The sequence below is a fragment of the Nomascus leucogenys genome, chromosome 22a (genome assembly GCF_006542625.1).
Source record: "Nomascus leucogenys isolate Asia chromosome 22a, Asia_NLE_v1, whole genome shotgun sequence".
Taxonomy (NCBI): Eukaryota; Metazoa; Chordata; class Mammalia; order Primates; family Hylobatidae; genus Nomascus; species Nomascus leucogenys.
The window spans coordinates 49,399,839-49,421,039 of NC_044402.1; the positions used below are offsets into that span (position 1 = coordinate 49,399,839).

Here is a 21,201-nt window from a genome sequence, read left to right on the forward strand (position 1 = left end):
GAGGCGTTATAGATTTGGCCGTCTATCAGAGAATCCGGCACTTTTAACCACCAAGTAATGCTGAAAGGGGCACCGAACCTCAACCTTTAGCGACTGCTTATGTGGAATCGCTAATTTGCCAAAACTGCCATACGTTTAGATGTTCTTAGGAAATTAAGGGTCTTTAGTCTACAGCTCTTTCACAGACTTCATGGGTGGCCCTGAGAAGGGCCTTTGAGGAACCGTGTAAGTAAAACACTCAGCCGCCAAAGCCATAGAGGGTGCGGCCCTGGCGCTTGAGCGCATAAACCACGTCCATGGCCGTGACTGTCTTGCGTTTGGCGTGCTCCGTGTAGGTAACTGCATCGCGGATTACATTCTCCAAAAATACTTTAAGAACTCCGCGCGTTTCCTCGTATATAAGGCCTGAGATGCGCTTAACGCCTCCACGCCGTGCCAGGCGTCGGATGGCGGGCTTGGTGATGCCCTGAATGTTGTCGCGCAGAACTTTGCGGTGGCGCTTAGCGCCTCCTTTGCCCAGACCCTTCCCGCCTTTGCCGCGCCCGGACATGGCTCGTACTAAACAAAATGCAGCAGGGCAAGTCTCGCAGCAGTACTTTTTATAGTAATAAATCGGACCTGATTGAGAACCCTCCACACCAGCTGCATCCGGTCAGCCAATTCACAGACCTTGCGCCCTGCCCACGACTTCAGGAAAAAATGGAAAGGGGGGTGCTTAAACTCCAGATTCTAAAAATGATGCCCAGTTAAAAATTACTCAGCTCATCTTGCCCTTCTGCAGTGTTTTAGGCTGACCACCGCTGCATTCCGTTGTCTGGGTCTTTGCAACCTGTTTTTCCTGTCACCTCTTAGCATCGATTGTTCTAGTGCTTTGTGGCTGCTGGAATCAAGTGGCGCCGTCTCTAGAGGGGTAATCACAGTCGTTTCGGGCATTTGTGAAATAGCGTGTAGAAACCGCTTCCGTACAAACTCGAAGTGATCAGCCTATGGAGTGGCTGACTGCAAAAGACAACGCCTGATAGTAGCTCCAAGGTGGGATTCCTCACCTTTCTCAAATTTGGTTCTCTATTCTTTTCCTTACCTTTTACTCTTTCTGTAGCTGTCCTTTCTGTTCCTTTCCGTCCCTCGCCTACCACATTTTTGGGGCAAGAACTGACTTTCTATTTTTTTTCCCTCATTCCACCTAGAAACACTTCAGGAAGCTGTTTGAGAAAGAAAGGTGGCTTTTACCCTGTATTTCCTTAGAGTGGTGAAGGTGCCGCCTGAGCTCCTCCTGTTCCTCTTTTCTGTTGAACTAGGAAATCAGCTGTGCCCAGAAACCCTGTCTTTTACATTTACAAATAAAGTGCAGGAGGGAAAGACCAAGGATGACTTTATTCCAAGAAAAAGAGTTTCAAATGGCCGGACGCGGTGGCTCTCGCCTGTAATCCCAGCCCTAAGGGAGGCCGATGCAGGTGGATCACGCGGTCAGGAGTTCGAGAACAGTCTGGCTAAGATGGCGAAACCCCTTCTCTACTAAAAATAAAGAAAATTGGCCGGGTGTGGTGGAGGGCGCCCATAATCCCAGCTACTCAGGAGGTTGAGGCAGGAAAATCGCTTGAACCCAGGAGGCGGAGGTTGCAGTGAGCCAAGATCGAGCCCCTGCACTCCATGCACTCCAGCCTGGGTGACAGAGTGAGGGTCCGTCTCAAAAAAAAAAAAAAAGTTACAAATAAATGCTGGATGACCTTCCTGACCTAGGCTGGCCCTGCCTTGCCCTGCCTTGCCCTGCCTTCCAGCTATCAGATTTCATTTCTCAGTAATGTTTACCTTTTATGTTTCAAATGTGTGTGATTATTTACCCCTTTAGCAAATATCTAATTTTATTCTAAAAATCAGTCTCTCCAAGTACATTGTGAACTACTCTATGATTACTGTATGTGCAAAACATTACATACTCATGTTGTGTTAGTTAATTTCTCACTGAGGTAGGCTGGCTTCTTTTTCCTTTTTTTTTTTTTTTTTTTGACAGAGTTTCGCTCTTGTCACCCCAGGCTGGAGTGCAATGGCGAGTTCTCTGTTCACTGCAATCTCCCCCTCACGGGTTCAAGCGGTTCTCCACCTCCTGGATTCAAGCGATTCTCCAGCCTTAGCCTCCTAAATAGCTGGGATTAGAGGCACCCGCCACTACGGTAGGCTAATTTTTGTATTTTTAGTAGAGACGGGGTTTTGCCGTGTTGGCCAGGCTGGTCTCGAACTCCTGACCTCAGGTGATCCGCCCACCTTGGCCTCCCAAAGTGCTGGGATTATAGGCGTGAGCCACTGCCCCCAGCCTTTTTCCCTCTCTTTTAACAACAGAACCTAAGTGCTTAACCTTGAAGGTTTAAACCCTGTATCTCAATGTGGTGCATTAATCTTAGCAATCCTCTTTTCCAACTACAGAAAAACTAGGCAGCATTTTGCGTCATAAAACATGTTCTTGAATATGTTATTTTATAATTAACTTTTTCAAGATGAAATCTGGAAGCACTGAAAACCCTTATAAGTGCCCCTTTATCTGGTGAAGAAAACTGTAGAATAAGAAACTTTTATTTTACCCTGTTAGGCTTTGTAGTTGGGCCCTACAAATTAAACTGACAAAAGGCAGATTAACAGGGGAAAAGATTTCTTATTGTACATATGCATATGGGAGCCTTCACAGAAAGGGAGTAAAAGCCCATGGAGGCAGACAGACCTGGGGGGTTGTATAGCATTTTGAAGAGGTGGTGGTTTCCTAGGGGAGTAAATTGTGGGAAGGAAAATACAGGGAGTAAACTAATGGAAGATAAGGATTAACTAATAAAGTCTTGTATGCAGGTTCAAATAATCTCAGGTGGTAAGAATTGCCTCTGGGGGCCATTTTCCTCTTCTGATATAACCAAGGAGGAGATCTTTACCAAGGGAAATATCTTTTATATATGAAAGGAGTTGTGTTTGTTTTTGTTGTTTTATAAAAGAGAAACTTTTACCGTTTTCAGTGCTTTTTCTGTGTCAGCTGTTTCTCAAAATAATCCTTATAGCCAAGTGCTATATTTTGGGGGAGGAATATTCTGGTTGTCTATATAACATCCTGTAAACCAAAAGGTATCTGAGGCAGGTCTCAATCAATTTAGAAAGTTTATTTTGCCAAGGTTAAGGATGGGCCCTTGACACAGCCTCAGGAGGTCCTGACAACATGTGCCCAAGGTAGCTGGGGTATGGCTTGCTTTTACACATTTTAGGGAGACATAAGATATCAATCAACATGTTTAAGATGTACTAAGACGTACGTTGGTTCGGTCCGGTAAAGTGGGGGCTTCCAGGTTAGCAGTAGATTCGAGACAAAAGACTGCAGTTTTTGTTTTTGTTTTTTTTTTCTTGATGGGGAGTCTCACTCTGTCGCCCAGGCTGGAGTGCAGTTGCGCGATCTGGGCTCACTGCAAGCTCCGCCTCCCGGGTTCACGCCATTCTCCTGCCTCAGCCTCCCGAGTGGCTGGGACTACAGGAGCCTGCAACCACGCCCGGCTAATTTTTTGTATTTTTTTAGTACAGATGGGGTTTCACCGTGTTAGCCCGGACGGTCTCGATTTCCTGACCTCATGATCTGCCCGCCTCCGCCTCCCAAAGTGCTGGGATTACAGGCGTGAGCCACCGCGCCCGGCCAAGACTGCATTCTTTTGCGTCAAAGATCAGCCTCCCGTTGAATATACAATTTACTCTTCTGGTTCAGTGAATCTGCATTTTTACATAAATAATAGGGCAGAGGAAGCAATCAGATAGATACACATGTGTCTCAGGTGAGCCTCAGAAGGATGGTTTTGAGTTCTCTGTATCCGTTGTCCACAAGGAATTTCCTTATGGGAAAATTGTAAGGGAGGTATGTAGCTTTTTATTGTAGCTATCTTATTTAGGAATAAAATGGAAGGCAGGTTTGCCTGACATAGTTCCCAGCTTGACTTTTTCCATGGCTTAGTGGTTTTGGGGTACTGAGATTTATTTTCCTTTCACAATCCTGTGAAAGATCTCTGGTTTACTGATTGCCTTGAAAACATTTTGCCCTTGGGCTGGGCGCGGTGGCTCACTCCTGTAATCCCAGCACTGGAGGCTGAGGCGGTTGGATCACCTGAAGTCAGGAGTTGGTGACCAGCCTGGCCAACATGGTGAAACCCTGTCTTTACTAAAAACACATACAAAAATTAGCTGGGCATAGTGGCGCATACCTGTAATCCCAGCTACTCAGGAGGCTGAGGCAGGAGAATTACTTGAACCTAGGAGGCGGAGGTTGCAGTGAGCCGAGATCACACCACTGGACTCCAGCCTGGGCAACAAAGCAATACTCCATCTCTAAATAAATATATATAAATAAATAAATAAATAAATAAATAAATAAATAGTTTGCCCTGGGAATATTTACATTGTTGGGGCTCAGAACATAATTCCCCAAAGTATGGCATCTTGACATGCTGTAGCTTCTCAGGAGGCTGAGGCAGGAGAATTGGTTGAACCTGAGAGGGGGAGGTTGCAGTGAGCCGAGATCACACCACATTTTGGCATGCTGAGTACTTTGAACTAAAGGAGATTGGAGGAACCTCAGAAGCAAGGGCTTTCCGACCTCCTCCTGTTCTCCCCTGGAGGCGAGTCATACAAACCAGAAGGTCTCTTCTCCAAAGCAGGTCACAGAAACTACAACTCCTCTCCCTCAAAGCAAGCCTTAAAACCTAGAAAGTCACTCTCCCTTTTCCCTTGAAGACTGTCATTCCAAAGGGGTCCTACCATACCTAGAAGGACGGAATGCTACACAGAGAGGCCAAGAAGAATCTGGACAAGCCGTGCTAAGTTTCTTCAATACTGTCTTTGTCTAATCAGATTTCTAAATGTTTGTCTATTCTTCATTGAAGGTACATATGAAAATAGAGTTTTCCCTGGGTCTTTGGAGCTTCATTGCTGAAGCCTCCAGTGTCAGATAAAACTTTGATTAAATACATTTGTTATGCTTTTCGTTTGTTAACCTCTTTTTTTTTTTTGAGACGGAGTCTCGCTCTGTCCCCCAGGCTGGAGTGCAGTAGCGCGATCTGGTCTCACTGCAAGCTCCGCCTCCCGGGTTCACGCCATTCTCCTGCCTCAGCCTCCGGAGTAGCTGGGACTACAGGCGCCCGTCAACACGCCTGGCTAATTTTTTTGTGTTTTTAGTAGAGATGGGGTCTCATCGTGTTAGCCAGGATGGTCTCGATCTCCTGACCTCGTGATCCGCCCGCCTCGGCCTCCCAAAGTGCTGGGATTACAGGTGTGAGCCACTGCTCCCGGCCTTATTTTTTGTATTTTTAGTAGAGACGGGGTTTCACTGTGTTAGCCTGGATGGTCTCGATCTCCTGACCTGGTGATCCACCCGTCTCGGCCTCCCAAAGTGCTGGGATTACAGGCGTGAGCCACCGCGCCCGGCGGTTAACCTCGTTTTTGTTATAGTTCAGGCTGTGACCCTTATGCTTATGGTCTCACAACTTCTGTACCCTACAGCATTGACATCTGTGTTTTTCAGAGGTGTAAATTCTTTTTTTTTTTTTTTTTTGAGGCAGGCTCTTGCTCTGTCACCAAGGCTGGAGTGCAATCTTCCCACCTCAGCCTCCCCAGATCCTGGGACTTCAGGTGTGAGCCACCATCCATTCCCGGCTAATTTTTGTATTTCTTATAGAGATGGGGTTCTACCATGTTGTCCAGGCTGGTCTCAAACTCCTGGGCTCAAGCAATCCACCTGCCTCGGCCTTCTGACATGCTGGGATTACAGGTGTGAGCCAGCACACCCGGCCCCTTGTAAATTCTCTATGTTAAATCGTTAAATCAGATACTTTGTTAGTTCTCTTCTCCTATCAGCATGCAAACAAATAGAAGATTTCTTAATTTAAAAAGAAAGTTTGTTTCATTTAAATTAAGTACTTTTTAAATGACTCCTTTGTGTTTTCCTTACTTATGATAATGTTAATTGAAATGACAGTTGCTCAGTATATCCTTGTTGTTTAATTGGGATAAATTGTGTATTCTCTTCACCTTAAAAAAGAGTGGTACTGCCCCAGGCAGGTGGATCACTTGAGGCCAGAAGAGTGAGACTAGCCTGCCCAACATGATGAAACCTCGTCTCTACTAAAAACACACAAAAAATTAACTGGGCATGGTGGCCTGTGCTTGTAATCTCAGTTACTCGTGAGGTTGAGGCACAAGAATCAGTTGAACCCAGGAGGCAGAGGTTACAGTGAGCCAATATTGCACCATTGCCCTCCAGCCTGAGTGACAGAGCAAGAAGCTGTCTGAAAAAAAAAAAAATTGTACTTCTACCATGCTTCAAGATTGACTAGAAAAAAAGAAAACAAAAGAAATAAATAATAGAAATTAAAAAGATATTTTAAAAAGAGATTTAAAAGATTTACTTTTCCTGGCCAGGTGCAGTGGCTCACGCCTGTAATCCCAGCACTTTGGGAGGCTGAGGCGGGCGGATCACCAGGTCAGGAGATCGATACCATCCTGGCTAACAGAGTGAAACCGTGTCTCTACTAAAAATACAAAAAATTAGCCGGGCGTGGTGGCATGCGCCTGTAGTCCCATCTACTCCGGTGGCTGAGGCAGGAGAATCGCTTGAACCCTGAAGGCGGAGGTTGCAGTGAGCTGAGATCATGTCACTGCACTCCAGCCTGGCCGACAGAGCAAGACTCTGTCTCAAAAAAAAAAAAAAAAAAAACTTTTACTTTTCCAAGAGAAATGTTGCCAGTGTTTTCATTTCCATATAATTCTTTCTATGCTTAAGCAAATGAATGAATGAAGTGTGCTTATCTTTTCAATGTTCTGAGGGATGCTTGCTGAGCTGAAGTTGTCTCTGACAATTTCTTAATGTCCTTACTTTAGAGTATTTTAACCGCCCAAGTTTGCCCCTGCCTAGACAGATTTATCAAGACAGGGGAATTGGAATAGAGAAAGAGTAACTCACGCAGAGCCGGGCATTCGGGGAGTATAGTTTTGTTTGTTTTTTTTTTTGTTTGTTTTTTGTTTTTTTTTAGCAGTAGCAAGGTTTATTGTGAAGAGCGAAAGGACAAAGCTTCCACAGCGTAGAAGCGGACCCGAGGGGGTTGCCTGGGGAGTACAATTTTTTTTTTTTTAGGTTTTTTAAACCCACTTTTATTAATTAATTGTAAGTAATACAAATATTCCAAAAATATAAACAGACACTTAATGGCGTCCTGCATTTCAAGTTTTTGAATACAACAAATTTATCAAACCATGAATTTGTAAGCAAGGTAGTCAGAATCCCATAGCCCAGTCACAGTGGGAAGCAGATCCCCTACCCTCCAAGTAGCATCTTGAAGGTGGAAATCGGCACGAAATGGAACATGATAAGCAAAAAAGCTCACGAGGCCCAAAGAGGAGGGTCCGCTCCAGGGGCAGGCCCGACAACGTTAAAAGAATGGGGCAGCTGGCCTGACCTCTGGCCTCCTCTTCCCTTGCTGAATGTAGATATTTACCAGCATTTAGAAAAAAGGAGAAAAAGACAGAACTAAAACCCCTGTTTAGGAAAAAGGGACCGAGGGACAGCAGTGGTTAAGTAATCCACTGAGGACCTGAAAGGGAAAATGGACTTATCTTTCTCATATACTTGGCCTGGCGAGGACACTGGGTGCCAGACAGCCTTCTGAGGGGATTTTCTTTCTAAACAAGGCCTCAGGAACAGGTAGGGGCAGCAGAATAGAATAGCATCCATTTCCCAGGGAAAGACTGCCTTTACGTTTCCCATGCTTTTAGCACAAAGCAGCATCTGGGCCACTGTTACCAGAGGTGAGTTTATACATTTACAAAATGCTTAAAATCTTTGGGAAGTAGGAGGAAGCTCAACAGAAGTTCCCAGGTTAACTTAAGGCAAATTCACTCAACCTCTCTGGTAAGGGACCCATGGACCTACAGAGTGTCCCCTCTACAATGTGCAGAGTGGAAACCCTTACCTGACCCTTTTCCAAACTGGTCCTGTGTCCAAAGCTCCCCCTATGAGAGGGACATGAACATCAGGCTTTTGATTTAGAAGCCCAATCAGAGAGACACACTGTGTCCCTGAAGAGGCACCTTAAAAGAACTGAACCTGGCAGGTAGGCAGATTCCTGGCATGGCTTGAATTGGTGCTGACCAGGCATGGTGGCCTATTGCCTTCCAAAGACCAGTCTCAAGTGGGAGGGGCTGATGGTGGGAAGCCCTAGAAGAGAGTCTGGGATGAAGCGGCCCCCTCCCTGTCTTGCCCTCCAAAATTGAGTCTGGCCTGATTCCTTTGAGGAGCAAATTTTACAATCATCCCTCGCCCTAACACACGGTGAAACTGGAAACCCGACAGCAAATAATGACTAGGCTGGCTCTGGTCCACATGAATGGACCCTGGCTAGGTTTGACTGAGTAGTTTCTCTGGGGCAAGTGCGAATGGCATTGCTGTGGGGGAGTTGCAGGTGGGCAGGCAGGGTTCTGATGGGAGTGAGGCCTAGAAAGCAGGGGCTTCATGCAGATGCAGCAGGGACACTCCCACCAAGCCATCTTGGGCTTTGGTCATGGGTCCCACACCAAGCCCTTGCACAAGCCTGTTAGGAATGGGGGTGGCACATGCTCTTCCTCCATGTGGAAAAACATGGAGATACAAGGGAGGGCGGAAAGGGTCCTTGCAACTCAGTCAGCTTAGAGCCACTTATTGCTTATTTAGTCAGAAAAGCCTGGCTGGGCCCAGACGGCAAAAGATTTGGCCAAGGGCTAACCCTTAGGGTGGGGCTTGGAAGATAGGCCCCTCCTGCAATATTAGGATAGCAGCCTAGGTCAGGCCTTGGGTCCGAAGCCACAGCTGGCTCTAAGAGTCTGAGCTGCTTTCCTTCAAGAGACGGTATATTTCTGGCTAGCACATGGGGTCCTTCTCCCTTTAGGTACACCGGGACCCCACAAGCACTGGGGAGTGATGCTGGCAGAAATGGCCACACGAGTTCTGGGGACTCTGTTCCACTTTATGATTCCAAAGAAAAAGACAAGGCCTTATAACCTTGGGACAAGGAGGGAAGGTGGCACCACAATGCTAGAGAAAAATGCCAGCCAGCCACCGCTGAGAGCACCAAGCTGCTGCTCTACCACCTGCTTTTCTCAAAACTTGTTAGTTCCTGAGGCTGGATCTAGGGTGTGGCAATGGAAGGGATGATGGGGAAGAGTCCTGAGTGGGTGGTGTCCCCGAACCTAAAGCAATTCACAAATGCTTTGTGATACCTGCCTCCAGGGAACACAGAGATGGGAATAGGAGCACCCTCCCACCCCAGGAGGAGGGAGGGAGGGAGGAGAGAACCTCACCCACCCCAGGGAGGCCACGATTAAGGCAGTGATGCTGAGGTGGGGCTCCTTTTTGGGAGGCCCCTTGTGCTCCCAATTACAGCAGCACTTCCTCTTGTTTTCCACCCTGGGAAAACTTCCATTTCGTGTTGACTTTAATTTTAAAGCATTCACTATTAAGAATCTTTGAAAGCAGGAGACATCCAGAGTGCAGGTCTGAGGGGCTCACTCACTGCTGTTACCAGAGGCAGAAAGCATGCGCATTAGGCTGGCAAATGGCAAGAACACTCATTCCCCCTCAGCCCAGGAAGAGCGAGAGTTCTGAGGCCCTTAAGAGGAAAAGCAACAGCCAGGAAGGATGAAGGCTGGAACAGACAGCTCGGTACAGGACAGGCCCCAGCGGAAGACACAACAGGAAAGAGCCCTGCCCAAGAAATGGGAGGGGCTGGGGCAGCTTAGTTCTTCCCAGCCTTTGGAACAGAAGTACAATTTTTAAGGATAACTTGGTGGATGGGGAGAAGCCAGTGAGCCAGGAGTCCTGACTGGTCAGGGATGAAAGCATAGGGAGCCAAAGCTGCCTTCTGGCACTGAGTGGGTTCCTGGGTGGGGTCCACAAGATCAGATGAACCAGTTTATCGATCTGGGTGGTGCCAGCTGATTCATCAAGTGCAGGGTCTGCAAAACATCTCAAGTGCTGATCTTAAAAGCAGTTTAGGGAGGGTCTGAATCTTGTAGCCTCCAGCTGCATGTCTCCTAAACCATAATTTCTAATCTTGTGGCTCATGTTTGTGTCTAGTCCCCAAGCAAGAAGGAGGTCTGCCCTGGGAAAGGGCTGTTATGGTCTTTGGTTTTTTGTTTTTTGAGACGGAGTCTCACTCTGTCACCCAGGCTGAAGTGGAGTGGCGCGATCTCGGCTCACTGCAAACTCTGCCGCCCAGGTTCATGTGATTCTCCTGCTTCAGCCTCCTAAGTAGCTGGGATTACAGGCTCCTGCCACTGCATCTGGCTAATTTTTGTAGTTTTACTAGAGATGGGATTTCACCATCTTGGCCAGGCTGGTCTTGAACTCCTGACCTCGTGATCCACCCACCTAGGCCTCCCAAAGTGCTGGGCTTACTATAAACTATGTTTCTCCCAAAGTTAGTTCAGCCTATGCCCAGGAATGAACAAGGACAGCCAGGAGGTTAGAAGCAAGATGGAGTTTATTAAGTTAGATCTCTTTCACTGTCATAATTTTGCAAAGGTGGTTTCAGTGTTGGCCTCAATCCTTTTTAATATAGTTAAAAATTTCCATCTGATATGCCACCTATTTATCTCATTGACACCCAGTTTTGTTTGTTTTGCTTAAGGCTTTAGAATTGGTTGATAGGTTGTGTTTTACATGGCTTTTTCCCCCTCTTTGGTCTTCATCCACAGTAGTTTATTTATTAGTATTTCTAGTTCTCACTTCTCCTGTCCCCCATACACACACATAAACACACCACACACACAAAGACACACACACACACACACACACATATATATAAAACACAGTGAGACCCTGTCTCAAACAAAACAAAACACCATTTGCTATTCAGCCTTTTCCTGTTCATTAGTTTATTTTCTAAAATCTTGTATTCTACTTCATTAGCCTTTGCCAGATCAGAACCTTAAACATGAGACATGGAAACATCAAGTTTTCCTTCTTCCTTGGCCCTGCCTCAGAGAAATCACCATCCCTGCTCTCATCCTCAAAGCATCTTTAAGTGCTTTTTTTTGTTTGTTTTGTTTTGTTTTTGTTTTGTTTTTTGAAACAGGGTCTCACTGTTGCCCAGGCTGGAGGGCAGTGGTGCGATCTATGGCTCACTGCAACCTCCGCCTCCTGGGTTCAAGTGATTCTCCTGCCTTAGCCTCCCAAGTAGCTGGGACGTGCACCACCATGCTCGGCTAATTTTTGTATTTTTTGGTAGAGAGGGGGTTTCACCACGTTGGCCACGCTGGCCTCCAGCTCCTGACCTCAAGAGATCAGCCCACCTCATCCTCCCAAAGTGCTGGGTTTACAGGCATGAGCCACCTCGCTCCGCCTGCATCTTTAAGCTTATAATGCCTCCATGTGGTATTAAGACCAATTAAGACGCCAGGTACTGTGGTTTGGCCTATAGTCCCAGCAACTCCAGAGGCTGAGGGGGTAGTATTACTTGAGCCCAGGACTTTGATGTGTCAGTGAGCTACAATGGCACCACTGCACGTCATCGTGGGTGACAGAGTGAGACCCTGTCTCTAAAAAAGCAAAACAAAAATACCAATTAAAGAACTTTGAATATACAGAATCCACTGCCCTTCTTGACTTCTCTTCGTCTTACCGTGCCCCTTTATTATTATTATTATTATTATTATTATTATTATTATTATTATTATTTGAGACGGAGCTTTGCTCTTGTTGCCTAGGCTCCAGTGCAATGGTGGATCTCAAGGGATTTTCCTGCTTCAGCCTCCCGAGTAGCTGGGATTACAGGCATGTGCCACTACGCCTGGCTAATTTTGTATTTTTAGTAGAGACGTGGTTTCTCCGTGTTGGTCGGGCTGGACTCCAACTCCCGACCTCAGGTGATCCACCTGCCTCAGCCTCCCAAAGTGCCAGGATCTCAGGAGTGAGCCACCGTGACTGCCCTCCGCCCTCTTGCCTGACGTTTACTATGCCATATGTTCCATATTCTTTGAGTGCTTATGGTTTGGGTTTCTTTGGAGACGGAGTCTCGCTCTGTTACCCAAGCTAGAGTGCAGTGGTGCGATCTCGGCTCCCTGCAACCTCCGCCTCCCAGGTTCAAGCAATTCTCCTGCCTCAGACTCCCGAGTAGCTGGGACTGCAGTCGCAGGCCGCCACGCTCTGCTAATTTTTTGTATTTTTAGTAGAGACGGGGTTTCACTGTGTTGCCCAGGCTGGTCTCGAACTCCTGAGCTCAGTCAACCCACCCGCCTCAGTCTCCCAAGGTGCTAGAATTACAGGCGTGAGCCACCACGTCTGGCTGAGTGCTTATGGTTTTAAACCTGACTTGCAAAACTCTTTATCAGGTAACCTCTTAGTTTCTCCTGAAAGTCTTTCAACCTATCATTGAAAGGTCAGAATTTAGTTGTAAAGAATTTATTTGGCTGGGCGTGGTGGCTCACACCTGTAATCCCATCACATTGGGAGGCAAAGGTGGGAATGTCAGAGGCGTGTGAACCAGAGCAACTTCATCTTAAATAGGAGCTGGTAAAATAAGGCTGAAACCTCCTGGGCTGCATTCCTAGACGGTTAAAGCATTCTAAGTCACAGCATGAGATAGGAAGTCAGCACAAAATACAGGCCATAAAGACCTTGCTGATAAAGCAGATTGCAGTAAAGGAGCCAGCCAAAACCAAAATGGTGATGAGAGTGACCTCTGGTTGTCCTCACTGCTACGCTCCCACTAGGGCCATGACAATTTACAAATGCCATGGTAACGTCAGAAAGTTACCCTATATGGTCTAAAGAGGGGAGGCATGAATAATTCACCCCTCGTTTAAAATATCATCAAGAAATAACCATAAAAATGGGCAACCAGCAGCCCTCAGGGCTGCTCTGTGGAGTAGCCATTCTTTTATTCCTTTACTTTCTTAATAAACTTGCTTTCACTTTGCACTGCGGACTTGTCCTTAATTTTTTCTTGCAAGAGATCCAAGAATCCGCTCTTGGGGTCTGTATTGGGAACCCTTTCTTAAACAGGAGGATCGCTTGAGCCCAGGAATTCAGACCAGCCTACCAGCCTGGGCAACATAGCAAGACCCCTGTCTCTATTAAGAATTTTTTTTTTAAGTTTATTCAAATGAAAGCTGGGAATAGCCATTTGGAAAACAGACTCCAGGATCAACGGAATCAATCAGCGCTCCAAAGATAAAACTAAAGATCTTGCTTCTATCGATAGAAAACAAAGACATTTAGTAGAATTTTAAGTTTCTGTACAAAGGTGGCTTACGTGTTACAATTTGATTAGTTACAGCTTGTTTTTATTTTCTTTCGCATTTAAAAGAGTATATTTAAAATTCCATCTTATACAATAGGATAGTGACGAAGTCTTTGTGTAAGAGAGCAAAGAGGGAAGTTCATCTATAATAAGAATCAATAGTGAAGAGGTAAGGGGTCTTCCCTGGTGTCCTGTAGTCATTTACAACATTTTATCACAAAAGGCAGATTTATAAGAGAAAAGCCTTACAAATGTGTTAACATGCACATGGGAAACAACCACAGAGTGTTTACCCACTTCCCAACAGTATACAAAAGTTTACAAACATTCTTAAGCTAGAAAAAGGTTACAGAAAGAATGAAGACTTGGGTCATAGCTAAACAAGTTACCGGAGGGTTGTGAGAAGAGGGATTCTGTTGAGGAGCAATAAATGATTACTAGGTAGAATGAGTGGATTGGGGAAAAGAGATTAACTTGTAAATAGTTCTTTTTGGAATTTGAATGCTCCTGGGAGGCAACATTGTCTTGTGAAAGGGTCTGTTCAGGTATGGTTACATTTTTTTTTTTTTTTTTTTGAATCCAAGTTTCACTCTTGTCACCCAGGCTGGAGTGCAATGGCACGATCTCGGCTCACCACAACCTCTGCCTCCCGGGTTCAAGCGATTTTCCTGCCTCAGTCTCCTGAGTAGCTGAGATTACAGGCATGAGCCACCACGCCCAGCTAATTTTTTGTATTTTTAGTAGAGACGGGGTTTCTGCATGTTGGTCAGGCTTGTCTCGAACTCCTGGCCTCAGGTGATCCGCCCACCTCGGCCTCCCAAAGTGCTGGGATTACAGGCATGAGCCACCGCACCCGGTCAGTGGTTACATTCTTGATCTTTTTTTTCTATAGTAGGTAGTGAGATTACAGGGAAGAGAATAAAAAACAATTGTTCTCGTTGGTGGATTGGGACTTTAGGCAGATAAAGGAACTTCAGAGAACAACTTCATCCAGTGCTTTGAGATAGAGGATTTAGAGATTTTGGAAGCCATGGTCAGAGAGAACTTGAAGCTTCTTCAGTTCAGCATGTCAACCCACCATATTTTTGGTTATTAGTTTCTGAGCCTCAAGAAGATGTAGCTGTCATGAGGTCTTGAGCATCATCTGGTCTGAGTTAGGTAAAGGACAGTGAAGAAGGCAGATAATGCATAACTAAGATCAGTGATTAGAAGGGGGGAGGTCTGATCTCTGCTAGACTTTTACAGAACAAGAACAATGAGGAAAAGAGTTAAACTATAATCTAAGAGGCAGAATTGAAAATATGCTACATGAATCAGTCTTCAGGGCTTAAGTTCCCCTTTGGCATAATAAATTTAGAAGTCCCTCAAATTTTATTTTATTTATTTATTTTTCATTTTTGAGATGGAGTCTCGCTGTCACTAGGCTGGAGTACAATGGCGCGGTCTCGGCTCACTGCAACCTCCGCCCCTCAGGTTCAAGCGATTCTCCTGCTTTAGCCCGCCAAGTAGCTGGGACTACAGGCGCGTGCCACCACGCGCAGCTAATTTTTTGTATTTTTAGTAGAGACGGGGTTTCACCATGTTGGCCAGGGTGGCCTCCATCTCTTGACCTTGTGATCTGCCCGCCTCTGCCTCCCAAAGTGCTGGGCTCACAAGCGTGAGCCGCCGCGCCCAGTCCTTTTCTTTTACGGTATGAATTGAGTGGCAGTATGGTTGATGGGGTCTTGAGTTCAGCTCTTGTTTTTGACATTTGCTTATATCTTGAGCTCAGAAAAGAGAGCATTTGCTAGTGTTCATCCACTATATTTTACTTATTCGTTCACTTAAATTACCTCTACTTTCATGTTATTACAGATATCACTTTGATGAATATTCTTGGTATGTCCTCATATGGGTCTATAGGAGAGTTTTCTTGGAGCATAGGCCTGGGCACAGAAGGAATGGTTCTCCAAAATGTCTTTTGCAAAGCCACCATCAGTAAACCACCACATGAGAGTGTGAGTTTCTCCGTCTCCCATCCAACACTAAGTTATACCCAGTGCTATAAACTGAAAGTTTGTGTCCTCACAAAATTCACTGTTGAAGCCTAGTCTCCAATGTGGTGATATTAGATGCGGCCTTTGGGAGGCGATTAGGTCAATTTCCCAAGAGAATTATTTACATTTAATCTCTGTTCCCCAAGCCATTCATTCTCCCTGTTATTTATTGCCCGTAAACAAAATTACCTATATTTCCCATCTTTCCTCTCCCTTCTGAAATAAGGCTATATAAGTATTTGGGCCTTATTGGGATATTGGATGATCACTCAGTGATTCTCTCGCATGCATACATCATAAATTTGTTTGCCATTTCTCTTATTAATTTGCACTTTGTGAGTTGATTTTTCAGTGAAACTTCAGAGGGCAAAGGGGAAGTTTTTCTCTTGGTTCTCTACACTACTTATGTATATTAAAAATTTAATGTGGCTTGTACTAGTTTCCGTCTCAGAAAATTCAGTATTTCTAATCTCGTGCAGATAAGAAACCTTATTATTATCAGCAGATATATAGAAAAACATGTTTTTTACATTTTGAAATCTTTTTTTTTTTTTTTTGAAACGGAGTCTCTCTCTGTTGCCCAGGCTGGAGTGCAGTGGTGCAATCTTGGCTCACTGCAACCACTGCCTCGTGTTTTCAAGTGATTCTCTCGCCTCAGCCTCCTGAGTAGCTGGGATTACAGGTGCGCACCCCATCCGGCTAATTTTTGTATTTTTAGTGGAGACAGGGTTTTATCCTCATATTGGCTAGGCTGGTCTCGAACTCCTGACCTCAGGTGATCCACTCATCTTGGCCTCCCAAAGTGCTGGGATTACACGCCTGAGCCACCGGGTCAGGCCTAGAATCTCTTTCATATTGAGAACCATATTTTTGGGAAACAGTTTTTGTAGCAGATTTCGTTTGAGTGGAAATCTACAGAAGCTTTATTTATAATATATTTTCGGTGACTTTGCTTGCTCTCTTGTTTAATACCCTTTCAGGGCTTCAACACTTCTGGGGAGGAGGGAGTGGTTCTGAAGCATTTGTTCTCATCTTTTCTGCCTCCTAAAGAAAAATGTTTCCTGTTTTGCCACACAAGATTGGAAAATGTTGCTTTGCGAAGCAGAAGCTAACAGAAATCATAAAAATAAATAAATAGAAAATAAAAAATAAAAATGACTGGCCATTAGCAGAAGTGACATCATTAAAGTGATTTGTTCTGTGTTACTGATCAAACTGGATTATTTCCCAAATCTTGACCAGTTACAAGAGTGACTTCTCAATCCAATCTTGTCAGAGAATTTAGTTGTATTTCTCCATTTCTGAGGGTGGAGGTCGTTTTAAACTTCTGCTTTGATTTCTGAAGTTTCAATAATTTGAGTCTCTGGAATTAACCAACAGTAGAAAGATAAACAGGAAAAAAAAAGGCATACAAATTTATTACCTGCATATGCACAGGAGCCTCACAAAATACAATACTCCAAGAAATGATACCGGTGGGCTAGGGGAGGTACCCAAACGCGGTTAGGATGTTGATCTCAGCCAGTGTCCAGGCCCTTGCCACTGCTGTCAGAAAGAATCCAAGGACAAGTCAGAAAATAGTGAAAGTACAGAGGTTTATTGCAAAATGAAAAATACATGCTCAAGGAAGGGAAGTGCAGGCTTACTCAAGAGAGTCAGTCTTGCCCAGGAGTGATTGGGGCTTCTATCTTTATGGGTTTCTTTAACCAGTGGGTGGAATATTCATGAAGATTTCTGGAAAAGGGTAATAATTTCTCAGAACTGTGGGGCCATCCATTTTTCCATGAAATATGGGTGTTCTCAGAACTGTCATGGTGTTAGTGGGTGTCTAATTTGTATGTTAATAAGTGTATAATAAGGTCCCAGGTGAAAGCTAGGTCAAATCCAGTGCCATTTGGGTCAAGTAGGACTTAGCCAACTTGGCAAACATTTCGGTTTTCAGGGTCTTTTTGGCTCCTAGCTTGTGCAGCTATTTCAACAGTTTCCTTTTTGCTAGTCACGTGAACTACTGCCTGGAATTTTCTATTCTCTTGTGATCACCCTATATTATTTCTCTCTCAGAAGGGCCAAATAATTGACATTTTAATACCATTCTGAGACTACAGAAAGAAAAAAGGTCTTGAGACTTCTGGGGGTTTGGAGGAGGTGGTGACACAAGTTGTAGGAGGGTGAGGGAGGAAAGGCAAAGGCACCAGGTGAGGAAAGGCAAAGGCTTTCTTGTTATGTAGATAAAGTCTCTCAGGTAATCGCAGAATAGCTGACAGCCTGTGACAAAGTAGTTTTCTCTCCTTTGAGTCAGTCTTAGATTCCTCTTTAGGCAGGAAAGGGGGCCTCAGAGAAAGCCAGTACTTGCATCCACTGTTTACTAATGTAGATTTCCTTGATAGGTATACATTTCTTTTACAAAAGAGTTTTTCAGGGCTATTCCTATGTCTGCAGTTTCTCTGAATAGCCATCTTGAAATATGACAAAGTATACTTCGGGGTGGCATATTTTAGTCTCCCACAAGAGCCACTCCAAACTAAGATTCAGAGATAAAATCAGGTTCAATGAATATTTTTTGTGTACCTAATGTGTTTTCTGGGGCACTGTCCTAGGCCCTAGAATTTATTACTGCATTTAACCTTTAAAGCAATCTCTTGGGGAAAGTAAAGTGAAGGAAATAAAAATATTTTGCCCCAAAAGATATTTCTTTTTTTTTTTTTTTTTTTTTTTTTTGAGACGGAGTCTCGCTCTGTCACCCAGGCTGGAGTGCAGTGGCGCAATCTCGGCTCACTGCAAGCTCTGCCTCCCGGGTTCCCGCCATTCTCCTGCCTCAGCCTCTCCAAGTAGCTGGGACTACAGGCGCCCGCCACCACGCCCGGCTAATTTTTTTGTATTTTTAGTAGAGACGGGGTTTCACCGTGGTCTCGATCTCCTGACCTCCTGATTCGCCCGCCTCGGCCTCCCAAAGTGCTGGGATTACAAGCGTGAGCCACCGCGCCCGGCCAAAAGATATTTCTTTGCCCTATTTTAAAATGGCTGCCTCAGGGCCCGGAGACCGATGAGGCCCTGCAGATCAGTCTTTTGTGGGGGAAATTTCCATTTGTTGCCAGGCTTTCCCTTTCTTGTCCTTTCCTGGATTTAGGAGAGATTAACTGAGAGTCTGATCCTTTTTTTATTTTTATTTTTTAAGAGACCGTCTTGCTCTGTCAGCCAGGCTGGAGTGCAATGGTGCAATCATAGTTCACTGCATCCTTGAACTCATGGGTTCAAGCAATCTTCCTGCCTCAGCCTTCTGAGCAGCTAGAACTATAGGTGTGCACTGCAACACCCATCTTTCTTTTTATTTGTTTTTTGTAGAGACAGGATTTTGCTGTTACCCAGGCTGACCTCAAACTCCTGGGCTCAGGGAATCCTCCTTCCACTGCCTCCCAAAGTGGAGGGCATGAGCCACCACGCCCACCCTGACAAGAGACATTTACCATCTATTTTTTCTGAGGACTGCTAGCTGTGTGTTTTCATCTACATAACAAGACCCGCCCCCCTTGCTAGCCAAGTCTCTTCCTTTCTCCCTGTTTTGCCAGGACCCAAGCTTGCACTTTCTATAACCTCAAGGTGATATATAAACTTCTATATCTCATTGGTGGGTGGGTCTTCATTTTGAAGTCTCCCGTGTCTATGTGCTAAATCAACCGGCCTCATGTCAGTGATTTTCAGCGAGCTTCCAGGGGCCCAAGGCCAGTGCCCGTTTCAGTTAAAAATGGCGTCTCATGCAACCTGTAATCTAATTGTTAGTTATGGGGTTCAGGAGATGCTATCCCCAAAGGACAGCATGTGCAGGAAGGACTTTGGCTTTCCCCTTGAAGCTGATTGACCTTGGATATACAGATTTGCCGACTTTCCTCGGAGAAAGTGAGACCCTTGTGAGATGGTTCACTGAGGACCAGAGAAAAGGACCATCTTAGAAGACAAAGGACACAGGAAAGAATCAGAATGAACAAGCCTTGACGACTTTCCCCCAGTTTACCCCTGCTTTAAAGTTGATTTAAGACAGTCAACCAATGGTGTGACAGCTATCCTCAGTGAGAACGTAAGTGGCTCTGAAAAGAGCCTTTGGAAGCTTGGAAGCAGGTAGGAAACCGAAGCTAGAGCAGGGGATTATGCTCGCTCGCCACGGATACGACGAGCAAGCTGGATGTCCTTAGGCATAATAGTGACGCGCTTGGCGTGAATAGCACAGAGGTTGGTGTCCTCAAAGAGCCCCACCAGATAGGCCTCGCACGCCTCTTGCAGCGCCATCACCGCCGAGCTCTGGAAACGTAGGTCGGTTTTGAAATCCTGCGCGATTTCTCGCACCAGGCGCTGAAATGGCAGTTTGCGGATGAGCAGTTCAGTTGACTTCTGATAACGGCGGATCTCGCGCAAGGCCACCGTGCCTGGCCGATAGCGATGGGGCTTCTTCACACCGCCAGTCGCGGGAGCGCTTTTTCGCGCTGCCTTGGTGGCCAGCTGCTTCCGCGGTGCCTTGCCGCCGGTAGACTTGCGAGCTGTCTGCTTCGTCCGGGCCATAGTTGAGAAAGCTATGCTCTGAAAGCAAGCAGCTGAATGAGCAGTGGTTTCTACCAGAATTTATAACGATGATCTGATCCTGATTGGTCAGAACTGTTGTAGGAAAAACCTGATTGGTTCTTAATACTATCTTCATTTGGTTCCTGCCCCACCCCCCCACCCCCCCTTTTTTTTTTTTAACCAAACGGAGTCTCCTTCTGTTGCCCAGGCTGGAGTGCGGTGGCGCGATCTCAGCTCACTGCAACCTCCGCCTCCCGGGTTCAAGCGATTCTGCCTCAGCCTCCTGAGTAGCTGAGACTACAGGCACTCGCCACGACGCCCTGCTAATTTTTTTTAGTAGAGAAGGGGTTTCACCATGTTGGCCAGGCTGGCCTCAAACTCCTGACCTCAAGTTATCCGCCTGCCTCGGACTCCCAAAGTGCTTGGACTACAGGCGTGAGCCACCGCGCCCGTCCTCCGCGCCAATTTTATTTATTGTTTTCAACCAATCATGTTGATTCCCCCAATAAAAAGATAATCTGAGCTAGAATTTGTGTAGGTCAGTCGTAGTCTTAAACTCATTTCCAATGGGTCATTTTTCCTATTTCGGATCGTGTAAAAATACATACAGTAGAACAACGTATTTGCTAGTATTTTCAAAAAGTAGTTCCGTTTTGTAACAGCTTAATTAAATCTTTTAATGACTGTACCAAGACCCAGAACAAAAACAATTTAAACTTAGGCTGGCACATTCTCCCCTAAAACACCAAAACTTTAGTTTTGTCCAGTGTGGTGTGGGGAAGGAGTTTGATAGGTGCTTGACTAAATGATACCAATAAATGGTATCTGACCTCTTCATGAACTGAGTTTAACGCAATCCAATGGCTGATTGGATTAATTATGTAAATCATTGTTTAATTTCATTAGCATGCGCGGAATTACAGGTTTGGGTCAGTGATTAGATTTTTGCCAGTGAATCTGGGTAGTTCTGACAACAGCATTTTATTAGGTTGGAGATTTTAGTTGATCAAAGGACTACCAGGTTCTGGTATTGATAAAGACCCATAAAAACAACAAAAAGGTTGGTTTAACATTTATTATATTCACAGGAGCAAATGATCACCAGAAATACTTTTGTTTGGGTTTTGTTTTTCTTTGAGACAGGGTCTCGCTCTGTCGCCCAGGCTGGAGTGCAGTGGCGAGGTCATGGCTCACTGAAATCTCAAACTCCTGGGACTCAAGTGTTCCTTCTGCTGTCAGTCCGCCAAGTACAGGCGAGGGCCGCTGGGCCCGGTATTTTTTTTTTTAAAGATGGAGTCTCGCTCTGTCGCCCAGGCTTGAGTGCAGTGGCGTGA

General features: G+C 45.4%; 2 protein-coding genes across 2 annotated transcripts in view; both read right to left on the reverse strand.

Moving 5' to 3' along the window:
• The window catches only part of LOC100596554 (histone H3.1), a 41,908-nt gene extending 41,237 nt beyond the window's left edge, over positions 1–671 (reverse strand). The window contains exon 1 of the mRNA XM_003271964.4: positions 658–671. The gene's annotated coding sequence lies outside the window, so the exon portion shown is untranslated. The remainder of the gene's footprint in view (positions 1–657) is intronic.
• On the reverse strand, positions 198–19,867 carry LOC100596893 (histone H3.1-like). The gene is made up of 2 exons (XM_003271965.3): positions 19,541–19,867; positions 198–568 (listed from the first exon to the last, which is right to left on the reverse strand). The coding sequence occupies exons 1-2, from the start codon at positions 19,865–19,867 to the stop codon at positions 239–241; spliced, it is 657 nt and encodes a 218-aa protein (XP_003272013.2). The 3' UTR covers positions 198–238.
• Between the last annotated feature and the right edge of the window lie 1,334 nt (positions 19,868–21,201).